The sequence below is a fragment of the Taeniopygia guttata genome, chromosome Z (genome assembly GCF_048771995.1).
Source record: "Taeniopygia guttata chromosome Z, bTaeGut7.mat, whole genome shotgun sequence".
NCBI classification, from domain to species: Eukaryota; Metazoa; Chordata; class Aves; order Passeriformes; family Estrildidae; genus Taeniopygia; species Taeniopygia guttata.
In genome coordinates, this window is record NC_133063.1 from 74,897,939 (window position 1) to 74,923,803 (window position 25,865).

Consider the following 25,865-nt stretch of genomic DNA (forward strand, 5'->3'; position numbering starts at 1 on the left):
TTTTTCATCGGTAGGCTGAGTTCAGGGTTAGATTTATATGTCTCATAAATCTCCTGAAGAAGTAAAAAATGGGGTTTTTTTAAGGTCTTCTCAGTTGGAAGTTCCTAATTATGTGAGCTATGAAATCTTAGCTTAAAGAAATGCAAATATGTATCAAATGCTTCTCATTCACTGTGCCGCAGCAACTGATTTATGTCACTGAGGAAAAAAAAAAAAATAGCTAGTGGCAAGAGCTTAAATAAAGAAACAAGTCACATAGTTCTTTTTTCTCTCTAAAGCAAAGGGTAAAACTTGTTTGAAACAGAGTGGCTGTGCACACGTTTCTGCACATATGTGCACAAGTAGAATGAGATCCAGCAAGGGCATGGTAACCCTCTTTTGCTAAACCACAAGGCTGCGGTTAAGACAGTTTTAAGTGCGTTTCTTATTTCCCATTTACATATGGTCTTGGTGTTCTTTCAATACTTTCATGGAAAGAAGAAAGAAAGGTATAATCATCTGTTGAAATATATGTAGCTGTAGCTATTTTCAATCACTCTTTTTTGTCTAAACAGAAACTGTCTCCACCTGGCAGCTGTGGAACACTGCCAGCTGCACGTTACAGCAGCTGGCAGTCCTGAATAAGCCTGCTGATCCTCTCCTCCTTCTTTTCTGCAGGACTGCCCACCAGAAGCAGGTGATTTTCGTGCCCAGCAGTGCTCTGCTCACAACGACGTCAAGTACCAGGGACAGTTGTATGAGTGGCTTCCCATCTCTAATGATCCTGACAACCCATGCTCTCTGAAGTGCCAGGCCAGAGGAACGGCTCTGGTTGTGGAGCTGGCACCAAAAGTTCTGGATGGGACACGGTGCTACACTGAATCCCTGGACATGTGCATCAGTGGCTTGTGCCAAGTAAGGAAAGAAGCCTTGCCTCAGCCCCTCTCCTCATGACTCCCCTCCTCAGATCTCTCTCACATGCTCACTCCCTCTCCTCCTCCATACTTGTGTAATTTTAGGGTCTTTATTTTAATAATCTGTTTCCATTGACTTAAATTAATTTCTTTTACTGTTTTTTTTTTTTTTTGGGGGGGGGGCAATGGGGGTGGATGGAGACATGTATAATCTGAAATATTATTTTCTCACTTTATGCTGCTCCCTTGGGGTTTTTTTTTTTGAAGGATTTTATTATATGTTTTTGAAGTGCTCTCTACAGTTAGCTGCAGTAGCATATCTGATTTGAAGCACCAAGTATAAAATAATGTTGTAGCTTTTAATTTAGATACATCAAAGTCTTCAAGGTCTATCAAATTACATTATCTTTGAGGATTACTGCTCCCTATAAATCGGAATCCTGCATGGCAGTAGATGAGATACTAAAGTGAAAAAACTGCCATTCTTTCTGTAGGACAAAGCAAGCTGCTACATCGCCTTGGACCTCAGCATTCCTTATTTGTTACCCACGATAAATGGGGACTTTTTGACCCTTCACTTCACAGTGTGTGGAGATTTCTTGGTCATTAACCAATTTACTTGCATCCTAATTTGGATTTTTATTACATTTGTGCTTTTATTTATGCACTTACGCTGCACCATTGCTCCTGTTAAATTACTTACTCTATCTACATAAGACTTTATTCTTCTAAACTACATGTAGGCTACTGGCTGATGAAGGGAAGGACTTCTTTACCATCTGTTAGGTTCTGAGCATACCTAAGTCTCAAAAACAGTTTGTAGAAAAAAAAAAAGTTGGGTGTAGATTCATGTTTCATTGCACAGTGACCTGCTTTCCTCCCTACCTTTTTTCTCTTTGACTTTCTGTTCTGAGCTAGAAAAAGCAATCCTGAAGTAAATGAAATAGGGTAGATAGCTTCTGGGTTAATCTCATTTATGATTTGAAGAAGGCAATCATCTAGACCTCTTGACCTAACCCAAGGGCATGCATCCCAAAATTCTAGATTGCTTAATGAGACAGACTATTTTTAGTCTTGTTTTCTGTTTTCAAATCTTTTAAAAACTTGAAGCAGTAAAGCACAAAAATCTAGATGGGAAAAAGATTCAAAGTTCTTTGCATATAGTTGCCTAGGATTTATGAGCAGGCTGAATTCTGGCTTAATCCAAATATGAAGCATACTTTTTCTCAAAATAACTTTCTCTTAGAAACGGAGTTCCTAAATATCTAAAACAAATTCATTTGCATTCTCATTACATTCTTACTTGGAAGTCTGAAGGTAACTGTGCTGCTAAAACTATAAACACTGATGTTATTTTTCTGTGGCTTTAGAATAGATATAATATATTAGCACTAGTGTCCCTGAGTAATTTTAGTTAAACTAACTCTTTTCTTATATACCCTAAAATGGTAGAATAATTTTAAATGCATAAATGACTTTATAGTTCCCATGTTCCTCAGCATTCAGTTTCTTCAACAAATTTGCCGTATATCTACAACTACTGCATTTTTGAGGATGACCAAAAAAATCTAACTATAAATGCTCATGCTGTATTCCTCACATTGAAAAATCGGCATGTTAAATTTAAAGCAACTCAAACTATTATTGTCTCAGTGTATCCCTGTTAACCTTGTCATACCTTTGTGACAGCAGAGGTACTGCATTAAAAAATCCATAATTAGATTTGTCCCAACTATATGCTATAGGAGAGAAATTGCTTTACCATCTATCACAGCAATAGCTTGTCCTACATAAGTTGTCCAGAATGGTGAAGAGTATGGAATTTGCCATAATAAATGGTGAGCTTCCTTTAAAAACAAGGTTCTTCCGTTGCTTCTATGAAGGTTATTTTAAAAGATCGGAAAACCGTTGTGTTATAGAAGAACCAGTGGGGCATTCTTTCTCTGTAACATTTGTGTGAACAAACCTATTTCTGTAATTAGAGGGAACACATGTAAACTTCAGAGAAGACAAACTGTGACTCAGAAATTATTTGTATTCATTTGCAATAGGAGCTGCAGTTTACCACTTACCTAAAGTGGCTGACAGACTGTAAACATAATAATCATGGGCCTCAGTAGTTTGTGAGAGTTCATAATGATCCTGGGAGAAAAGCAACATTTTCATGAGATGTCTCTGGAACAGCAGGATTTGGGGCAGTGTAGCAGACAATTATAATAATATACATATCATTTGTCACAACTGCAAAAATTGAAGTCTCCTAAAGTGTATATTCCATATAAGGTCCTGAAGATTAAAGTGAAGTAGGACTCTCATGTAGTTTAACAACAGCAAGAGCCAGATTCTGCACTGGGTACAGGGCAGAATGGTTTTATATGCAGATTGGAGAATGAGATGCTGCAGAGCAGCCCGGCAGAAAGGGACCTGGGGGTTCTGGTCCATGGCAACCTGAACATGGGTCAGCAGTGCCCTGGCAACCAGGAGGGCCAACCCTGTCCTGGGGGGCATCAGGCACAGCTTCACCAGCCAGGCAAGGGAGGGGATTGTCCTGCTCTGCTCTGAGCTGGGGCAGCCTCACCTCGAGTGCTGGGGGCTGGTTTGGGTGTCACAATATAAGAAAGACATTAAACTGTTAGAGTGTCCAAAGGGTCACAAAGATGGTGAAGGGCCTTGAGAGGAAGATGTATGAGGAGTGGCTCAGGTCAATTTTTCTGCTCAGCATGGAGGAGACTTAGAGGAAATGTCTATGTGGCCTTCTACATCCTCATGAGGGGGAAAGGAAGTACTCATCTCTTCACTCACATGGCCAGTGAAAGGACTTTGAGAAATGTCATGAAGTTGAGTAGAAGAAGGTTTAAATTGGATATAAGGAAAGAGATTCTTCACCCAGAGGTTGGTTGGGCACTGTAACAGGCTCCCCAGGAAAGTGGTCACAGTACCAGCCTGTTTGACTTTGAGAAGTATTTGTACAGTGCTCTCAGCCACAAGTTCTGATACTTGGAGTGTCCTGCACATGGACAGCTGTTGCACCAGATGATTCACATGGGTTCTTTCCAACTCAACATATTCTATGATTCCATAATAACAGGTCCTTTGCAACAATTGCACTATGTTGAAGGCGAAGAGATATGTTTTCTGGATTGCTCAGAGCAAAACTACCGAAAGCAACTTTAAGTTTACCCTCCTGTCGGCTTGCATTGATCCAAATGTTAATGGCAACCAACAAGATATTCTTGAGATACAATTTTATACGTAAAACATATCTTTATTTAATTGCGTGCAAGAGTCCTGAATTAGTAAAAGTGATGTTAAGATCAGTATATGCTTACATAGACGTATTTTTCCCAGTAGGTCAAACAACAGTATTGATTTTCTTAACCAACCATAGAAATATATTTCCTTGTATGCAAGACTTGGGTCAGCCCATAGCCTATTGTGTGATCACCAACTGTTCTTTGGATTACTGAAAGTAAAGATTAGTTGTATTGCTTCTGTGTGCCTCAGTACTCACTCCTGCTTTAAAGGTGATGGATTTCACTCCCATTGACAATAATGAAATTGTAAATACATGCAGTATTTGGAAATTTTAGATCCCTCTCTCATATTTATCCTTTATTTTTCATATAGTTTGGAGGTTTAAGACTACCAGTACCTTAGTTGCATATTTATGAGCCTTTTAATTATGAGATTTTGAGGTGAAACCTTTGTTTTGCCTGCTGGCCACTTAGTAGTTAAAGTCAGAAGAGACATCTGATTCTATTCAGGGCAAGCAAAGCCAAATTTGTGTATAGAACAAGCTGTATCCCTGAATCTTTGATTCCAGGAGTATGGTTAGTGATTCTTAAAAATATTTTTGATTTTATTTACTGAGATAGAGTTTTGGAGAAGGTATTCAGTAGCTGATTCAGATATACTTCAAGGCATAGGCCAGTACCCATGACTGTGGTAGTTCAGAAATCATGCAAGCTGCAAGCATTTTGCCTCTCTCCATATTGTAAGCATATATCTTTCCATATTATATAAATGCATTTTCCCCATTAAGAGATGTATAACTTGCCTGTGTTCTTTGTGTGAAATACCTAAGCAATTAATAAGAATTAATAACTGATATTATTTTATTTTTAATAAATATTGTATATTAATTTTTTCTCTCTCTGTAGTTTTACTCTTAAATGCATAGTGACACAGACCAAAAATCAGCATTTTTCAAACAAAAAACCTCAGAATGTTATATGTTCTAGTTCTTCCTGATCTTCTTGTTCCTCCTAAACATTTTAAATCTCTTCCTCTATAAATATCTGCGTAATTTGGGTGTTCTTTCTCCTCTTTTTAAAGAAATACAAATTATTTCTCAGATCTCTGGGTCGCATTTTGAGTTTACCTTGACTTATAATATGTCCCACTGCTGTATTACAACTTGCTTCAACCTCAATGCTGAAGTCAATAGAATAGTCTTTAAGAAAATAGTGATTTGAAGTTCCACATTATGAAATGTCCTTATAGATAGAATTAATGGGTATGCTGAGGACAACACATTTAAGACTTCCAGTTTCTTGTTTAATTTTCCCTGATTGCAAAATAAATTCCTGTACTTCAAATCCTTTTTTATGGTTTTGAGAGTATAAGCAATTTCTGCATACAACAGTTGAAGCTGAAAAGTTGGAGAATGGTGGGTTGATCCTGGCTGGATGCCAGGTACCCACCAAAGCTGCTCTCTACAGCCATATGGGGAGAGAAATTTTAACTGAAGGCCCATGGGTTGAGATAAGGAATGGAAGAGTTTGCTCACTGATTACTATCAAGGGCAAAACAGACTTGGAAAATGAGCTGAATTTATTGCCAATGAAAAATCAGAGGAGGATAAAGAGAAGTAAAACAAATCTCAAAAAAATCTTCCTACTTACCTCTCCCTCCTTTCCTCTTCCTCCTCCCTGTAAGCAATAAAGGGAGATGGGGAGCAGAGGTTACAATCAGTTCATCACACATTGCTCCTGCCACTGCTCAGGGAGAGAAATCATTCCCCTCCTCCAGTGTGGGATCCCTTCTCAGGGGAGACAGTTCTCCATGAACTTCTTTAGCATAAGTCTATCTTGGAAGCTGCAGCTCTTCACAAATTGCTTTGTTCATCACTTCTCACAGGGGGCAATCCTTCAGGAACAGCCTGCTCCTCCTTTTATTTGAAATCAAGCTTATTCCTTATCATCACACTGCACATTATCACAGAAAAAAAACCCAGGAAATTGGCAGCACTGAGCATGTGTGTTTGAATACTGATTTGTACACACTGTTTCATGCACTCACACCTTGTGTTTAATCTCTCTGAAAAGGAAACAACATAGGTCCTTCCTTCCTTCCTTCCTTCCTTCCTTCCTTGCCTCCCCTTTAGTAATGTAGATAAAATCTCCTTTGTGTTATTGGGTTTCCCTGTCACAATCTCTTAATCTTTCTGATGCAAGAGAAGCATTCTATTTTAATTTTTCAGTTTTTTCTGTTTTCCTCATCCCTTTCACCTCTTCCTATTATCATAGTCCTCATACGTTTTCTCTCAACATAATTTTTGCCTTCTGCTTGTGTGAATTCTGAAAATGTTATTTTTCGTAACTCTGGCTAGAACAAGAAAGTCTTTGCTTCCTCGAATGGATGATCAAGGATCATTCAAGGCTGCTTCTATCTCCAGTATGGATGTCAGAATCTGTATATAACACCAGATCAGGTGGAATTTTTATAGTTTTCATAAAATATGTGGACAAAATAGTAAGTTGTTGTGTAGTTTCCCAAAAGCATGTCCCATCAATATCATAGCCAAATCCTCAGCTCATGTAAATGAGTATTGCTTCCCTGAAGTCATAATGAGGAGAAGATGTTTTCAGTCTGGGCAGTCTCTTTTACTTACACAGCCAGAGTGACCCTCCTGCTATCCTTTCAGTCTCTCCAGTCCAGGGATCCCAGAGGAACACGTCATCTAAGCTTCCGTGAAGTGTATGATTTGTGGGATAGCTTTAAACATTTCAGCCATAGCTCAGGACAGCATCAGTTCTTCTCTGTGAAATATCATGACAGCTGCACCATTTTCATCTTGAAAGGTTAGACATTGAAAATGTCCATAACTAAACTATCTGCTAAAAGAATGAAACAGTGTTAGGCTTCCAGTCAATGGGGGGAAAGTGTATCCATGATCCATGAAAGACAGAGTAAATTTAGCAGAAAATTCTGGAAAAAAAAAATAATGATGCTACAATTAACAGCACCATTTGGCTGAAAAGTCAAAAACAGTCATACTAGTCCAACCAATTGATGAGAAATGTGTTTGGGAAGAGTGATACACAAATTGACTTCTTGTACCTATAGAAGTGTAAAACCTATTGATTCCTTAAATTTCTCTGAAGAAGCAAGATAAAAGAGTACTACTTTTGCTTTCTACTTTCTACATAAAACTTGAAAAGTTATTCTTCTGTTGATAAATCAAGCCTAATTCTAATTGTATGAGTGTTTTCATTATTATTATTATTATTATTACTATTACTGTTATTGGTGGGGTTTTTTTTATAAAGACCATAAAATTATTTCATCTATATGATAGAATAACACAATGAATCATATTATAGCTGTAATTGTAGGATCAGGTCCAATGATTATAAAACTGGGGATTTTTAAGAATGCTGTTAACTAAATTTGTTATTACAAAACAGTTGTTTAGAACCAAAAACAGACTTTTTTTTCTTCTCACAAAACTGGACAACTTTCTCCTTTATATGCTCTTAATTTTACAGCTTATTTTTTAAGGATATCTGCATCCCAGAAATGCCTATATTAATGTTTATTATTTACAGAGTATTAAATTTCTCTTTAAAGATCTACTTCCACATAATAATGAAGGTAGCTCTAAAAAAAATCTGATTTATTGATTCCTAAGAGTTTATTTGGCTGTGCTGGAATTCAGCTAACAAGTCAGCTAACAAGCTTAGTTACGTTTAGCTAATTAGTTACCTGTAGCTGGTCAGAAGTCAGACTTGGTGATCTTGGAGGTCTATGTTCAGCCCATGGCTGAGAGGTTGACCAAGATGACCTTTAGATGTCCCCTATAACCCAAACTAGTCCATGGTTCTATTTTGTGGTTCTAGACACACCAATGCTTAAATGGCTCTGCATGTGTGTGCGTGTGTGCGTGCGCGTGTGTCTAGACTGGGAAAATCTGCTCTACTTTAAATAGGTGACTCTGCTGTATGTCCTGTATATAATGACTTCATGATAGTTTCTCCTTCTCTCTTCAATGTACAAAATGCTGCTGCACACACCCTCTCCTGTTTGCAGTTCAGCCCAAAAATACAGAGCTAATCAGGATAGCAGTGTCACATGTTTGGAGTTTGTTGTATGGAAATGTTACTCATTGGCACAGTAAACCAGCATGAGACAGGTAAAAATAAGATTATGTGGTTACCTCAGCAGTCTCTCGAAGGCTTACAAACCTGCCTTGGGCCCTGACTGTCCATATGGGATACACTTGGGACATAGCGCAGGAATATGTTGCTGGGCCCATGGCTGCTCCTAGTCATTCCTTAGCTTGGGATCTGATTTCTTCACATGCCATCCTTTCAAGTCAGCTCCAGTTCTGGGGAATGAGAGCACCAGGATTCTATCCTGCCCCATGTTAACCCCTCATCTGTGAAGACCCAGGACAGGTGTTTTGCAGGCATTTGAGGTAATTTCCTCTGTCATCCTAAATGTCTTCTAGGACCTGCATGCACTCCTCTCACACACTGAGCAGCAGGATGGAGTATATAGACTAGCTAAGTTGTTTCAGCAGTAGTCTGGGGACATGTAGCCTCTCCCAAGTATTTGAACTGTGGAAGATATCTGTTCCTTGATGACACAGATTATGTGACTGCCAGAGCACCAGAAAATCTTTGCTGGCGCTGGTAGAACAGAGCTCAGCAGCTGGATCCCATTGATCCAGCCAACAGAGGACCGACTCCTGCCAACAAAAGAAGCCTGTACAGCCCAAAAGAAGAGAGCTCTGAATAGCAATTTCAAGCATGTTATGAAGTCACCAAAGTTAGAAAGAATCTCAGTCAAATGTAATGTGTCACAAGGGTCAACTAAATGCTTTTACAATTAGTGTTTCATGTTCTAGGAGAAAAGAATAGGTCCAGCAGGCAGAATTTACTCTTGATTTCTCAGAGACATTGCTACCAGGAAGCTGAGGGAGAGCTGCCTTGATGAATTTTGTCTTAGAATGTCCATTGCAATCACTTTCTGATGTAGTGTTTTAATATTCTTCCAAAACTAACAAATCTTACCCCTGGTATTGTTAAGATATCTAGACAATAGGTGTGACTCTTCTGGAGAAAAGCAAGTATTTCACTAATGATCTGCTAAAGAGCACTAACTAAAAAAACAAAGGGTTTTTTTTCTCCTTCTTCAAGAAATACACATGCATATAAGCACAAAGGAAAAAGTAATTTTTGCTCCAACTTAATATGGATATGTAAACCTAAATGCAGCAAAAACCAAGTGTTAATGAAATGGTAAGTGAATATGAATAATCACAGATGCATCTTTTCTTCCTATTGTTGCCTTGGAAGTAAGTCCTGTTTAAATATTGCCTCTTACACAGCAGCAGCCCCTGGATTTCAGAGAATCAACTACAGAGGGCTTTGTTCTTGCATCTGTGGACTCTCCTATAGTGGCCCAAACAAAAAAAATTGTTAAAAACTGTTAAAAATTGGTTAAAAATTACTAAACCTGAAAAATTTAATCCTTTTTTTTTTTTAATTGGAAGATTCCTCCTAATTAAATTTGCGTTTAGCAAGTTACCTTTCCCCACATCCAAGACTTTAGAGCATCTATAATTCTTATTTAGAAGTGGCAGCTTTAAAATTAGTTGAATTTCCATTTGTTAAATCAAGGGTAGCTTCAGAGCAAGTTTATATTTCTTTTTTTCCTGAGAGAAAATTAAGAGATAGAAATTTCTCTTTAGTTCCTTCTGCTGTTGGGTGTTTACTGTTTGCTTCTAGAGCTTTGGCTGACCATTGATTCCCAATGTGTTGTGTCTGCTGTGCTGGTTGAGTGAGGCTATTTGTTTAAATACATTTGTTCTATATTTGCTCTATGTTTAAATATATTAATAGTAGAGAGCTCTGGCTACCTGATAATGATGGGACGGGTACGAAGCAGGATCTGCAGATTGGTTATAGTGGATTAGTGGTAGATAAGGCAACCAGCAGCCACAAATCTACAATCTGGCCAGCCATGTTTTATGTGTTTGGAAGGTGTATCTTAGCCACTTCAATAGCTGTATTTAACAATTGGGGTACTCATCAGTAACTGAAGTTTGTTTCATACTGCCTGAACAGTTGCAAGGTATATTTCTCTTGAATACCAAGCAAGTACACTGATTGCACATGCCACTGGACCTGCTGTTACTGGCATAATTACAACTTGCCTTGTCATTGTGAAAATCATCTTATGGTCTTTGATTATAGTTGGATTGTGGTGTACCTTCACCAGAATTCCTGGGGACCTGGGGGAGTTGTACCTCATGCCTGGTGCTGGTCAAGATTGCCTGTGACAGTATAATGTCATGAGGCTGTGCCAGAAAAATAATGGGGCTGTAAAATGTCATCTCAAAGGCGTCGGTGCACTAAAGGGAAGATACCTCGTCAGCAGGAGCTGCAAGTCCTCATTTCACAGACACCAATACAGATCCAGTTTGCTGTACAGGCTCAAGCTTGTTTTCTCCCCACTTATTTGAAGAATAGAGCAGCTCTTCATGCTGATTCTGTAAAATAGGATTTTGAACCCAGTTGAAATGATGGCTCTAATCCAAAACCTTTTTCAGCTGAGCAGTGACAATCCACACAAGACCCACATTGAGCCCCACATTAGTATCTATGTGAAGGGCAACTTTGTTTTTCTGAGACGCTCAGAACTTCTTGCGTTTGAACTGCAGACATGCCCTTTGAAAAACAGATTTATTTATAATTGCCTGGATTTGCAAGCTTGCTTGATTACATTATTTCCTGCCTAGAATTTCTTAATGCTGAATAGAAATTATTATGAAAACTTCTTACTTCAGGGCATTTCCAGACTAGCAGGGCTGGAGCAGAACCTGTCATTGCTGGTCTAGTTTTATTTTTGGAAATATCACTAAACTGAGCCAGAATTCAAGTCCACAAGGGGAACACATGCACTTACAACACTCATGCACACACTCAATGATTAGTTCCAACTCCTGCTGGACTTTTAGCCCAATGCCTTTAAACTACATGCAAGCAGTTGATCTGCTAACTTGATAGCCATCTCTTTTCTTGCAGCATCCTGTAAAAATTATTTTGCAATGTGCCTCAGAGTCAGGAATATCCTTATTTTTGTTTTATCAACCCATGGGCTGTCAAGTGCAGTAAGTGGGGGGGGGGGGGGGCGGTGGTGGGGCTTGGGTGGGGAGAAGAGGGGGAGAGTCAAACTCAGCATGAAGTCTGGGACTCCAGCCTAAAATATAATATGGAATCTTTACCTCTGAGTTCTCTGTGGTACATTGTGCCAGAAAACAATACAAGCTTGGCCAACTAGGGATTAGCTGTTATTATTCTGGCTTTTTGTTGCTAGACTTTCTACGCTAAACCCATAAGGAGAATAAAAAATCAGCTCACTTTAGAGGTTGTGAAGAAGGTCTGGGCAGGCAGTTGGTACTCAACAGTGATTTCCTCACTCTGGTGCTACATGGCTGACATTTTCCATATACTGAGAGACCTTCAGAGCTCTGCAAAGTCTGCCTTTACTGCTTTAAGGGCATTTAACCACAATAGTCATGAGCTTCATAGAAGCACCGTTAGAAACACATAAGAGCTACATCCAAAATTTATCAAACTCACATGTTCTTGATTTTAATTGAGTTTGGATAGTCAGGCAACTTAATGGAGCTACTTCTGACATTTTGTGCAGTAACAATGTGCAGTTCAAGCCTCTGACCGCACTTCAGCAACTTGAAACTCAAAAGATATCAGTGTGGATTGTCTGTGCTTCATTACCCTGCTTTAAGGGGATGAAACCTAACATGTAATGTTAAGTATGAAAGCTGCTTACTTCAGAACATTTCCAGTCACAGTTTGTTGTAGTCATCCATTTTCCTCTCTAGGGGGGGCTTCCTTCTCAGACCTTTATGGATTGAAAAAGACTTCATCTCCCTAAACCCCCCAGGATATACTGAGATCAGAACTAGAATTCATTGGAATGGGAAGTTTCTATTCCACAGAAACTTCAGAATTTCAACATTGGATCCAGCTTCAAACCAAGACAAGGAGTTGACATTTCAAAGATTTTCAGAGAGTGAAATATTCCCTAAACTTCTGATTCAAAAATTTCACTAGGTTGTTTCAAACTGTGTCCCCAAAACCATTACCCTGAGCTGTATATTGGAGGTACAGTATCCTTACTGTGTCCTTGGCTTACCATGCTTACCGTCAATGGCTTTACATTTCATGACAAGGTCCTCAACCACCTGTCATCAGGTGAATATGCTCATAGGTCAGTCTCTTGGCAGACTTTTCTAGTTCTGCAGACCAAGCCAGTCTACTTTTCTTGGTAGCTGACCTCTCCTAGTGTCTTCGACATCTCTGATTATAGCCATTTTAAAACCTTCCCTCTGTGTTTTGTTCATGCTATGAGTGGATGCTTGAAAGAAACAATTCTGCCTTCCTGTTCCTTGTTAACCCTTAGTAGATTTCTTGGCAAGTGGTGACGTATTTCTACCCATTCCATAACCTTTTTCAATGAGTTCTCTGCAGCCTTGATGGACAGTGAAAATTATGTTATGGAAATTACATGTTCTCAAGTCAACCAAACTTCTGGTTTTTCTGCTCAGAGACAAAAGATATTGTTCTCATGAGCTGTGTATTTTTTCAGGAGCACTTTATATTTCCTTGTCTGATCTTTTGCTGTCATAAAAGGCCAGCTTGCAAAATGTTTTCATGTAAGAGCTACTAAAAACTCATATAAGAGATTTGGAGTAGTGTTTTTCATTTTAAAGCATCAATGACTCCATTTCAAACACTAGCAACCTTTTCTAGCGTGTGTAATTACCTTCAAAAGATAGAAGAATTTCCCTAGGTAATGAGAAAAGAAAGGAAAAGGAAAAGGAAAAGGAAAAGGAAAAGGAAAAGGAAAAGGAAAAGGAAAAGGAAAAGGAAAAGGAAAAGGAAAAGGAAAAGGAAAAGGAAAAGGAAAAGGAAAAGGAAAAGGAAAAGGAGTAAACTTGGGAATATTTTTTATTTCAGGCATTGGTTAATCACTCGTAAGTTTTTTTTAATGAAAATTCCAAACATACTCCCAGAGCTCTGCATATCTATTTAGACAGATAATCTAACAGAGTAAAGAAAATTCTCTGCAGAGACCTTAGGAACAAATAGGAAATTCATTTAATTTCATCAAAACTTTCAATTGCATAAAGTTATCAGAGACACTGCCAAATACAGTAAGGTTAATATACATTTTGTGCATGCCACAGAAATGTTAGTAATTACAAAAGTTTCCATACTTCCACTTTCTTCATACTTCCATTTGAAACACTGTGTTTCAACAGAAGAAATATTTTTATGCCATACATTGGTAATGGCTGTCCAACTCGAAAAAAGTAACAAACCACAATATAACTTCCTTTCACACCTGAGATTTTCCTGGTGGTTTGCTCCACAAGTTGTGACCTAGCTCCAAATTTCTCAGTTTATAAATTAACTTTAATCAGGGTATAGCCCATAGCAATATGTGAGCTGATGATTCACAAAGTTAAAAATGCTTTGAAGCAGTAAATTCTGGGTTTTTTAATAGGTTACCTCAAACCTGGAGTTAAGATCCAGACAATTTCCTATCCGAGCAGTTCACATATTTATTTCAAAATAGGCAAAAGCATAAAGATTTGTGTAACTACTCTAAACTGAAATTTTGAGCAGATATGAAAGGGAATTCTGACCTTTCTTCTGTTATCTGGGCTCCCCGGCAGGACCCTTCTCACTGTGGGAGCTAGTGATCTCCAATGCACTAGAAGGAAAATCTGATTTGTAGGCATTGACATACAGTTTTCAGATCACGCAAATTATTCTTTCTACCATGTTTTACACAGTGACTTTCCTGGAAGTTAAAGTATACCAGTCTGTGTATATCAAAGGTTGTTCACCTCCTGTAGGAATATTCTTATTCAGAAAAAAAAAAAGCTAAAAACCAACTAAAATCTTATACAGTACTGTGGATACAATTTGAGTGTCTGTGCTTGGAAGTTTTGTAGATGGAGCAATCACAGTCAAGATATGCTTATGTTTGCCTCATTTTTCTAACCATTAATTGTCATGATATTTTTAATTTGTTAAAATGTCTTTTGCAGTCTTGATATCACTAGCTTTTCAAATAAATATATCATTTTTGTGACTGTTGCTTCTTTAGGCTTCATTAATTCTCATAGAGGAATCATAGTATAATGTGTAAGCATAGGAGGCTTGATGCAGTTCTTACCTGGAAAAAGTAGGTAAAATAAATAAAATTTGATGATTGCTTTCATCAAGCTTGAATCTATAATGATTTAAATAAAATTAATTATATTGTCAATATGACAGATAATCAAGGAAATAGTTATTCTGCAGCTAATAAAATAATGATGTTAGAAATGGGAATTCAATTGCTAAAAGAAAATACTGTTTATGAAAACCTGCATTTTCATAGACAAATGAAGAGCAAATGTCAAATCCAGAAGTATATCTCACCCTAGCAGAGATATGTAATTCTGCCCACTCAGATTTGCACAAATAAGAAATATTAGTCTATGAATGTTTTAGTGGGCAAGTTATACATACAGCTTTTATGAGGCTTGATGATAAGTGCCCTGTTTGCTCTCATCATTTTCTAGGACATAGTTCTCAGATTCAACTAAAATTCAGAAATGTGGGAAAAATCAAAGCTGAAAAAACGCTTTATTTTAAATTCCCTGTGTTTATATATATACCCTCTCTGTTTGGCTAAGAGCCTTAGCGCAACCTCATTAGAAGTTATAGACAAATATTTGTTCATTGCTTAGTCTGAGTGCCAGAATGCTAGAAGGCCTTTTATTTTCTAGTACTTAAAAAGGTAATTATAACATTTAAAGACTCCTTAATTTCTTGGATTTCTATTAATTATGTAAAAAATTCATAACTTGGATGCAGAACCTAAAGTTCAAGCAAAAGGCCTACATTAGCATTGTGTTAAACAAATAGTCCATTCATTAATTTTAAATGTACTTAATTATAAATTACTATTTGATTCTTCTTGGAATAACAAAGTTTTTGCAAACTGAGAAACCTAGTTTATCTATTCAACTCTTAAAATTTTTAACCAAACAATTTGCATGCGGGAATAAAGCCAATTTCAGAGCAGGTAATTACATTCATGCAATGACTCTCAAATCTTTTGTTGCAACCATTCCAGCCTTCTTTATCAGATCTTTTGCTATGTCTGAACACAGGCATTGACAGTGTGGAATAGGATTATTGTCAAACATAATTAAAACCACATGGCTTCCCCAGCTGCATAGCAGGTAAAATTTCAGAGCCATGTTGCTATTGACCCATGCTGCTCTTCATTTTATCTATCTGTTTGCTTCCTATCTGTCTTTTTATCCGTTTCAGGCATTTTTCTTTGTTAAACTCTAAGAAGGGAAATTTCTGATAGGACTCTGACCAGAAAATGTTCACAATGCCCTAAAATAACAACCTCCAACAATACTCTTTTCTTCCTCTGGACTGCAAAAGCCACTGAGTACTAACCTGTTCCCTTATCTCTCACCTGACTTCAGTGCACAGTGCCAGCCAGAATTGCTGAGCCTCTTTCGTTGCTAAGGTACCTTATGGCCCTCTAGAGATGCTAAGAGAGAAAATTAGAGTAATTAGTTGCAGACATGGATTGAGCAGTCAGTTGGTAAGTGCTCATGTTGAACTGCACATCTTTCTTTCTTGCCAGATTGTTGGCTGTGACCACCAGCTGGGAAGTGCTGTCAAGGAAGATAACTGCGGGGTCTGCAATGGCGATGGGTCCACCTGCCGGCTGGTTCGAGGCCAGTATAAGTCCCAGCTCTCTGCAAGTAAACGTAAGCTGTTCCTCCTGGTAGAGTGCCATCTTCCGCTTTTAGTGAAGTTTTCGTTTTTTGCAGCCTAGATTTCACCCCACTCTTTCTTAGGCACCTGAATAGACATGCTTAGTCTAGTTGTCTCCAAAGGTGTTTGCCTCTTGGGTTAAAGCAGCTTTGCTCAGACGGTTGGTCAGGTTGTGGAGGTGGACAGAGGCTTGTGGAAAGGTGTCATCAGCATATGCCCCATCTCAGCTAGCCAGCTGCTTGTGAAGAGCAAGACAGCAGGAGGAGGTGGCTCTTCCAGCAGCGCTCTGGGTGTTTTAGCTGGCTAGGCACAGGACTTAGTGCACGCTGCTCTGAACAGAATGGTTTGTGCTGCTCTGTAGCAGAGGGGAGCCCTGGCGGGCGTTTGGTGCCAACCTGGAGGAGTCCTCTCTCCAAGGCCTGTGAGCATCATGTGGGCCAGTGTGCTCAGCACGGCTGCTCAGTTCTAGGGGGGATTGAGGAACCAAAGGTGTCAGAAACAGCCAACACAGGCTTGAGAGAGATGTCTACAGAAAAACATGGCCTTTCCTGCATGCTGATCCAGTTTTAACTGAGAGTAATAAAGTAGCACTAATGTACCCCAGTGAGCAGATTATTTTATCCTGAACCCCAAACAGATTGTTTGAATCTGTTTATAGCACCACAGATGGAATTATAAAACTTTTGGGGTGAGAAATAGGGCGTGTCTTGTCAGTTTGAAAGAAGAATTAAAAGTAGGTGTGTTTTCATGCTTATGTAGACACACCTAAGGAATTACATGTGCTAGCCTGAAAACCTGCCCCCAGCCTTAGAGTTAAATCATACAGCTCTGCCATTCCAGAGCATTCTGTTACAATTGCTGAATAGTAGATGACTTTAAAGAATCAAATAGCAGTGTAATATCTGTTGAAGACAGTGTATGTATACTTGTGGGTTCTGTAACAGGGAAAGCTGTTTTTTACAAAAGCTTCTCTCTGCCAAAGAGTAACTGCATTGGTATGGAGCATGGCACACAGAGCAGCTGATAGCACCGTGCAGGTGTGGCTCCGTGTTTGCCGAGTGAGAGGGAGAGCAGAGGGGAGGGGAGGGGAGGGGAGGGGAGGGGAGGGGAGGGGAGGGGAGGGGAGGGGAGGGGAGGGGAGGGGAGGGGAGGGGAGGGGAGGGGAGGGGAGGGGAGGGGAGGGGAGGGGAGGGGAGGGGAGGGAAGGGAAGGGAAGGGAAGGGAAGGGAAGGGAAGGGAAGGGAAGGGAAGGGAAGGGAAGGGAAGGGAAGGGAAGGGAAGGGAAGGGAAGGGAAGGGAAGGGAAGGGAAGGGAAGGGAAGGGAAGGGAAGGGAAGGGAAGGGAAGGGAAGGGAAGGGAAGGGAAGGGAAGGGAAGGGAAGGGAAGGGAAGGGAAGGGAAGGGAAGGGAAGGGGAGGGGAGGGGAGGGGAGGGGAGGGGAGGGGAGGGGAGGGGAGGGGAGGGGAGGGATTATTCCTTTCTTTCCTTCTGCATGAAGGAAAGAAAGGTATAATCCTCATAAGAAGATTCTGAAGCAGAATTGTACAAGAAGACAAAGGAAATAATTAACAAAGATTTGGGAATGGAATTTCACCTCATTGTTCAGTTTTTTGCAATGGACAGGAACAGACTTGGAAATCTCCAGGCGATTTGAGACATAATCGTGTTTGTGAATTTTTTTTTGTAAATGTCTTTTCCTGTAGGAGAAATTAATTTGTTTTAGTTGCTTTGTGGTAAAAAGATGCTCATATCTTCTCTACTGAGGATAAAGTCACTAATACATTATGCACAGGACTAAAATGTTAGTAAAACACAGTACCTACTCCCAATGGTTTCCTATTAAATGTAAAGAATGTTATATAGGTAATAGAGCAGATGGCTAAGAGCACAGTCTTAGACTGAGATAATTGTGAAAAAAAGTAAGAGAACTGATTTCTGAGACACATTTGCCTGTATATAATTGTTATGCAGAGCTAGAAAAAATGTAGATTTTATGTGTAGTCTGTATACTGTGGTATTATTTCAATCCCTGCTGTAAACATACATGTTTTTATGCAACACAGTGAACCTTGAATCTATGAATAGTAGGTCTCTTTTAACTTGGATTTTAAAAATCTTAAAAACACAGTTATGAATCCCCTTCACATGTATGAATTAATATGATTTTTTTTTTTTTTTTGTGGTTGACTTCAAAATGATTTACATAAATGTTGTGGAAATTTGAGATTTAAAATGTTGAAATTCTTTCAAAAATCTATTGTGTTCATTTTCCCCATTTTGCCAGCTCTGTTGGCACTTCATCTGTGTCAGGATCTTGCTTATTTGTCACTATAAACATAAATACACTTGCAAATCTGTGATCAGGCCTTTATTAATTTTATTTATCCAGTCATTCATTTTATCCTGTTTATTCATTTTATTTAACTAGTGGATTCACTAGCTGATTGCTAAATTTCAAGTTATCTTTATAAAATAATCCTGGTTTTCTAGATTTATGTGTATTTTATCTGTGGTCTAAACAAGGGATTAAAAGCCAGACTGCCATGCAGCATTAGAAAAATCAGAGGGGAAATGTACATCAGTGACTAGATATCAGCAGTGACTAGATATTTGGCCTCACTCAGGATTTTTGTTTCCCTAAGAACAGAATTCAGTCCTGAGGACTGCTCTGGGGCTTGGACAGTTGACCTTTACTCCAGGGCTGGCCCAATATTTCTGAAGCTGTTTAAATCTCAAAACCATTCCAAACACAGTCTTGAGCTCATCATACTAAAGTAATTTTCTCTTGGTGCTCACATCTGGTTCCCTTATCCCTGTTGTTTATATCATGTAAAGGCATAAGAAAGAAATTCATAGCACTTTTAAGCACTTAGCATTTCCTACAGAAACAGTTTCTCCACTATTTATAGGGGTAGTACACAGAGTGGCCTCAGAGACAGAAACATAGTAGGGCAAGATGTAGTGTGATGCTGAATTCTATGTTACATATTTAAGAAAAAGTAAATAGTCTATACTTTTGTAAGACTAATAATAGAAAGGCTACAAAAACCTTCATTCATTTCAAAAATATTCTTTTTTCTTAGGTGGCTTGGGTGGTTCTTTAGAAGTCTCCAGAAAATACATCTTTCTCTTTTTATTTAGTATCTTCTTCAGGGAACCTTGTATGTCCTTCCTATGAAGATAAGATGCATTTAAGCAGGCTTCCTTGTGTTCACCAAGAAGCTAGAGAGTTAGTCCCATAAGTTGTGAGTGCATTCTGCTGATCACCTAGTGCAAAGTTTGTATTTCTCTAAAACATCTGGATTGACATCTACTAGCAGAATAGAGTAGTTTAAAAGAGATTTGTAGAAAGTATAATGCTGTCTAGATATTCACCAAATTACTCTTGTTATGGCTGTCAAAAATATATGTAGCTCCAGATTTCCACTGAATATCAGTAGTAATCAGGAGATAGAAAAAACTCCATTTTTCATCATGAGAACTGACAAACCATTTGTCCAAAATCCAAATTAAAAATCCAAATTAAAAATCCAAAACTAGAAGAAACTTCTCTCTTGTGGGAATCTGGTGCATGTACATGACAGTTAACTGTTGTCTTTCTTCTCAGCCTTGAGCCACTGTTTTCCCAGTTATCTGGGACCTTCCTTTGCTTCTGTGCATGGGCAGGGAAAACCAACCACCTGTTAAAGCATTTTCTTTCTTTTCCACACAGCTGCTCAACAATCTGTCTCTCTGCATATTGTTGGGGGGAGCTGTGACTAAATGTTAGCCTGCTTACTTTCACATCTCTTCATAGGAAATGTCTCCCCCTTATCACTGTTAACCTCAGGAAATTATCCTTCAATCCCCCCTGCTTCTGCTTTGTGAAAGCAGGAAGAGCTGCTTTCACAGAAGAAGATAAGCATAAATCCCACTGAGCTTTGCATTTCACATAAAGCGTGCTAGGATTTCAAATTGAAAGCAACAACAAGATCAGGTGAAATATAGTCCTAGCAATACCCTGGGGCAGGAGATGCAGGCTGAGAATATAAGCTCACATGGGCTTTAAACTGTCCGTGTTTTCTGTGACATGTCAGTGAGTTGTAACTCTGCAGCACAGAGCTTGTAACTGAGAGACAGTCAGATATAATCATGGCATGGGACTGTCTTTAAATAAGACTTGTATAAAAATCATTAATATTGGGGTTTTTTTTTAATTGAAGTTACTGTTTTTCCAAACTCAGTCCAAAAAAGGCTGTATATATACAGCAAAATGTGTCATACTCACGTATTTTGTTCCCCAATGGATAAAATAATTTATCCTACTGGGTATCTTGAATCTGAATGCTAGAATAGTACCAATTAAGCAGTATTAGAATATCAGTATTTAATTTTTTTAATATAAATTGAATATTTGTCTTTCCAAATACAAAATTTGAATTATGTATTGATATGAAAGATTCCTAGCTTTACTAATCAGTGAGGTATCAGGGATGTGAATGAGCAAAACCTGTGTTGAGTTTAATTAAACCCAGTTACAAAAGACTTAGACATTGAAATTTTGGATAGTTTGAGAAAACATATCAAATCAGAACTTGAAAATGGGACAGTTCTTATGTCCACACAAATTTTGTGGCACTTAGAGAGACTGCTTACATTTCTGCCTCACTTCTGGAGTAGTAAGAGGCAGCAAAAGTGTGAGTATTTAATCCCATAAAGCTTTGAAAAGTAAGAGTGTCAGGAATTCTTTTGTTGCATTACAGAATTTAAAATTTAACTGAAAGGGTTTTAGTTCAGAGTTTTTGAGATATTCTGGGTTTGGATGAATGAATGTATTGGATGAATGAATATATTGCTTAAAAGTTCCTGTTTCTGGTAGTGTTTCCTCTGTCTGTTGGCTCTCCACCTTTGATATAAAATGACAATATCAACATCTATTCCACTAGTAAGTGACAATCCTGATTTAACTGGGTTCCAAGTGTTTTCCCAGTTTTGTCTGGGCAGAAGTGTAAGACCCCAACTCATATATTTGAATAAAAGATAAAATGCTTTTATTGTCTGAGTTGACCTCACCTGACAAAGCAAAACACTGTTTTGAGAGCAGAGCTGTAGCTCCTGCTAGAAGGCAGTTCATAACACAGATGTGAGCAGTTCTAATGAAGAAATAGCAAAAGAGACTTTTTCCTCACACGTCTACAACTTTCTCACTCCCCAGAAGAAATCCTTTTAGGCATGCATACCTTTTCTTTCCCAGCTTCCAGTTTCATGGGAAGAAGGCAGAAAGGACAGGGAAAGGTGAATGAAATGTGCTGGTTAGTCCAGGTCAGCATGCTCTGGGCAGACCACTTCATAATGCAAGTATAACATTTGGTGTCGTCTTTCTGTGTCTTTGTGTCTCCCTTCAGGACATTTCTGAGGTTGCTGCCTCTTTAGAAATGCTGACCTAACTAACTTTCACAGCTGCAAGTGACCTATACGTTAATTCACACCTCGGTTAAAATGCAGTTGGCAAAGCTGCCGAGGGCTTCATATGTGCAATATCCTTCTTTAATGCCTATTTACATGACAGTCCAATGGGCTTCTGCTTTTCCAGGGCTTTCTGCTAGCAGTGTAGAAAAGGAAGCAGAATTATAGCCCTTATAGTCATTAAAATAAGAGGTGTGAAAGGGATAACTGAGAGCACTAGGACACCATCACATAACATGGACAGGATCATGGAGGAGCTGTGGGGTTTAAGTGGGAAAATGTCAAGTGAGAAATGGGAAAGCTGTTCTGGTTAAGTATCATAATAAGCTTAGGCTTCTCTACTTCACCACAAATACTGATTCAAAATACTTAAAGAGTTTAAGTGGAGTTGTGATGAAATCGAAACTTCTTAGTTACTCATGAAAACCATAAATAGTTGTGAAGGAGTTTGGGATATATAAAATCAACAGGTTTGGATTCCTCTAAGCAGAAGTTTCTTACTACATTTAACAAGTTTCTTTTTCACATTTTTAATAATATGTCTTGGCATTTTTAATTGGTCCTAAGGTTTTTCTTTTGACTGCCTTGTAAATACCTATTTCAATGCTTATTTTAAAACAGATGGGAATTTCCTTGCTTATTTTCTCCATGTGTTTTTGCGTTCACACAGTGGATGATACAGTGGTTGCTATTCCCTATGGAAGTAGACAGATTCGCCTCGTGCTGAAAGGACCTGATCATTTATGTAAGTAGAAGAAGTTGGTGTACCCTTGTTTAAGAGAGCCTTGGTAACCTGCAGTGCTCTGTTTACACTGGTTTCCCTCTCTCAGATCACTGATTTCAACACACAGATGAGTCTTGCCCTCAGATGTTTTCCTCAGACCCAGTTATCTCAGTGGTACACTCTTTTCAAAGCCAACAGTGCAAAGTTCTTTGTTCCTCCATAATTTTTCAGTCATTTCTGTTTGCTTATCCTTTGGCTGGCTCACTTGGTGTCAAGTGCTTTTGTTTAAAATTTAAAAAGTACATACCACTGAGTGAAGAAATATTGAGAACAGTAAAGTATAAGCTTCCCTGCAGCTCAGCTCAGCCACCAAGCTGCTCATGACTTTAACACATTTCTGTTACGATCTTTCTCTCTCCCTTGGATGCACATATGCACTCACACACAAAATCACACTCTATCTGAAACTGCATACAAAAATGAAATCTTGTTCTTTTGCAGAGATACTGTTCCAAGGAGTGAAGACCACTGAGTTCTGTTAGCCCGTTACTTGCCTATGAGATTTTCATGCTTCATCTGTGTATGCCAGTGACTATATACCCCTCTTTTCTGGGAGGAGTCTTAGGATTTGAGAATATTCTGCTGAAGGCAAATCCATTTATTTCATGAATAGAAGCTTCTGGCATCCCTCTCCCTCATCTTCCAGTGCAGTAGCTGCTCACAAGCTGCTTCCTTTCTTATCAGCAGGAAATTAATATTAGAGTATTAGTAAATATGATTTACTGTCAGAATAAAACCCCAAACTGTACTGCTTGACCTCTCAGTAGCAGAAATTATTGTAAGATAAGTCGAGCTACCCTTTTCCTTTTTCAAAAGTCTTTAGGAATTTTCTGCAGTACAGACCATTTATGTCTTCTGTGTTTGTCAGTGTAGGTACAAACGTGAGTGTCAGCAAAGGATGTGAAACACCAAATAATTTCATTGCCTCCATATTTTCTTTCACCCAAAAATTTTATACAGGGTAGCAAAATAAGGGATGGCTTACTCGTCCTGTACTGTAGCTCCCTACTTGGTTTGAGAAAGCACTAGATTCTTCACATTTAAAGCTCTGCATAAAGACCAGCAAATGAAGGTTATAAACCAAGAAAAAAATATATTATGTTTTTGTTTAAAGTTCAAATGCTGCCTGTACTTCAGTTTTAAGTGTCCCTTTGGGTATTCTTGAGCTGCTCCAGTATTGCTGATATTATTTTCCTAGTACATGACATGCACTCCTCTTTTCTCTCTTGTCTTTTCTGATACAGATATTCCCTGTAAAAAATTTTGTACTTTTGTTATTGTTTCAGTGAAATTGAGCTATAAGACAGCTCAGAGAGAAATGAGATTTTAGCTGGAGAGATGGATCTAAAGCTTCACTCAGGCCATGTCATATTTCATAACGAAAAGATTTGAAATCAGCAAGGTCTGCTTCAGTCACTGGTTGAGATTTAGATTAACTGCACTATGTAAAAATTAATAAGTTCAAATATATCTTTTTCTTGTTTCAGATGTCTCCATGAATCTTTCTGTTTGCCCATCAAAGGATTTTATATATGTATGAGCTAAAGTCAGTTTCAGGGGGAGGGAGGATTTTCCCCTGTGAACTTCAGTTGTGGGAGAAGTCAACAGGAGGCTGATTATATATACACAAGTCTTAAAACCATCTTTACTCCTGTTGCATGCAGCCTTGCCAAAAATAAATAGATGGCCAAGTGCATCACAAAGGACGAGACTGGTCTCACTGAAAACCAAGGAATTCATCATTACAGTGAAAATTCTTAATGTATTGCCTCAGCAACTTCCTTCATTAATTAGTACCCTTAATCCATAATGCAAAGCAGTCTAATTACTGCAATTACATTTTTGTTCCCTATTTAGCAAATTAATATATGCAAATAAAAGATTGTTTTTGAAAATATATCTCTATCATAGATTAATGCTATGCCTTAGATGTCTCACTGTCTTGGAGGTTTTCTGCCTATATTCATAAATATATGTGAAAGGTTTTCAGCTTTGTAATCTTTCATTATGAAAGGCCCTGTTGTTTTTAAATAACTACCAGAAACTGTTTACTGATGAATGTGCTGTAAAGCATAATATGGAGTTGGTAGAGTGGCTAGCTGAATGATGAAACAGACCTAGTTTCTGACTGTTGACTTTTATTTAAGAAATTATCATTACTTTTAATATGACAATCAGAAGGACCTACTACAAAGCAGTATCTGAATTAATGCCCTTCTGCAGAACTGCGAATACAGAGAGAAACAGATGGAGAACTCAGGAGGGTTCAGTACCCACTTTCCCCTTCTACTCCACTGAGATGGGCCAGACTGTTTCTGGAGAGGAAATGGGATTGCTGTCATACTGATCTTTCTTTCCTGAATATCCTGCTTTCAGTTAATTGTCTACTACAACAACATGTGGTTAGTGACCCACCTCTGAACTGAAAGAGGGTACAGAAACTTAGCAGTGCTCATGGGCCAAGGTCTGAGTCACGCTCCACTTAGGAGCGTGACTTACTGAGGGTGAGTTTAAAAAAAAACGACAAATATGCCTAACAATGAATGGATTAGTATGTCTGGAAGAGAGTAAAAACATGATCTATGGGTGAGGAGGGGAATGTGAGCTAAAAATCCAAGGGTTGAACAAAGACAAAAAGCATATGGAAGAATAAAAAAGGAAAGTGTGCAAATGTGAATATCCATGGGAAAAGAGTTGCAATATTACTAATTTTTGCTAGGTTTTTTTTTGTTTTGTTTTTTGGTTTTCGTTTGTTTTTTTTTTTTTTCTGCTCTCACTTTAAATTGCAATGCTCTGGTTTCCTGACAGTTTTTTTCTGTTTGTCAGATTTGGAAACTAAGACTCTCCAAGGTGTGAAGAGTGAAAACAGCCTCAGCACCACTGGCTCCTTCCTTGTAGAAAATTCTAGCATTGATTTCCAGAAGTTTCCTGACAAGGAGATCTTAAGAATATCTGGGCCTCTCACTGCAGACTTTACTATCAAGGTGAGGGTCATTGGTCATTGGCATCTTAGAGCAACATAAAGTAAGACAAAATGTACTAGGATTTCCAGTAGATGTTTATCATAAAGCCTAATCCAGGTTATCTCTTGAACTTTACATGTAATTCTTTATTGTTGTATATCTGATGAAAGCTTCACGGGAAGCTCCTCAGGAGAGAGAGACTGCACTTATGTCAAGAAAGGCATAGCCAATATATGCCCTAAAAAGAACTTGTTTCAAGAAAACACAGATTACTTTCTATGTGCACTACTGAGGTACTTGTGAATCAATGGCATGCAGTTCTTTGTCTGTGATAAGTAGAAAGATACATCTTTGGCCCATAGTTTGTTGGGTGTATACTAGTGTAGTTGCACAGAAGACTGAAAGAAAGTGAAAAGTCTCCAAGGTCTAAAATAAATGGGATAACTTTTCTTGAGAAGTTGTGGTATCATTTTGAAGTTCTGCTTTTTGTTGCACTGGCAATAAGAGGAAAATTATTTCTTCCCATTAGAGCGTTTCTATTCTTACAGGTAATATAAAACACATTGCTGGAAGCCATGCACACATTCTGTGGGAAAACAAACATACGAAAATGAACATTTGGGAGTTTCAACAAAATAAATCCTTTTCCAGTAGGTCCAAGGAACCTG

At 38.4% G+C, this 25,865-nt stretch overlaps 1 protein-coding gene across 5 annotated transcripts in view; it reads left to right on the forward strand.

Annotated features, from left to right (window-relative positions):
- ADAMTSL1 (ADAMTS like 1) overlaps positions 1-25,865 on the forward strand; it is a 391,430-nt gene that overhangs the window by 253,503 nt on the left and 112,062 nt on the right. For all 5 annotated transcript variants that reach the window (XM_030258675.4, XM_030258676.4, XM_072922779.1 and 2 more), the window contains 4 exons: positions 658-894; positions 15,873-15,999; positions 22,121-22,195; positions 25,061-25,218. In XM_030258675.4, the coding sequence (XP_030114535.4) occupies positions 658-894; positions 15,873-15,999; positions 22,121-22,195; positions 25,061-25,218 (597 nt within the window). The remainder of the gene's footprint in view (positions 1-657; positions 895-15,872; positions 16,000-22,120; positions 22,196-25,060; positions 25,219-25,865) is intronic.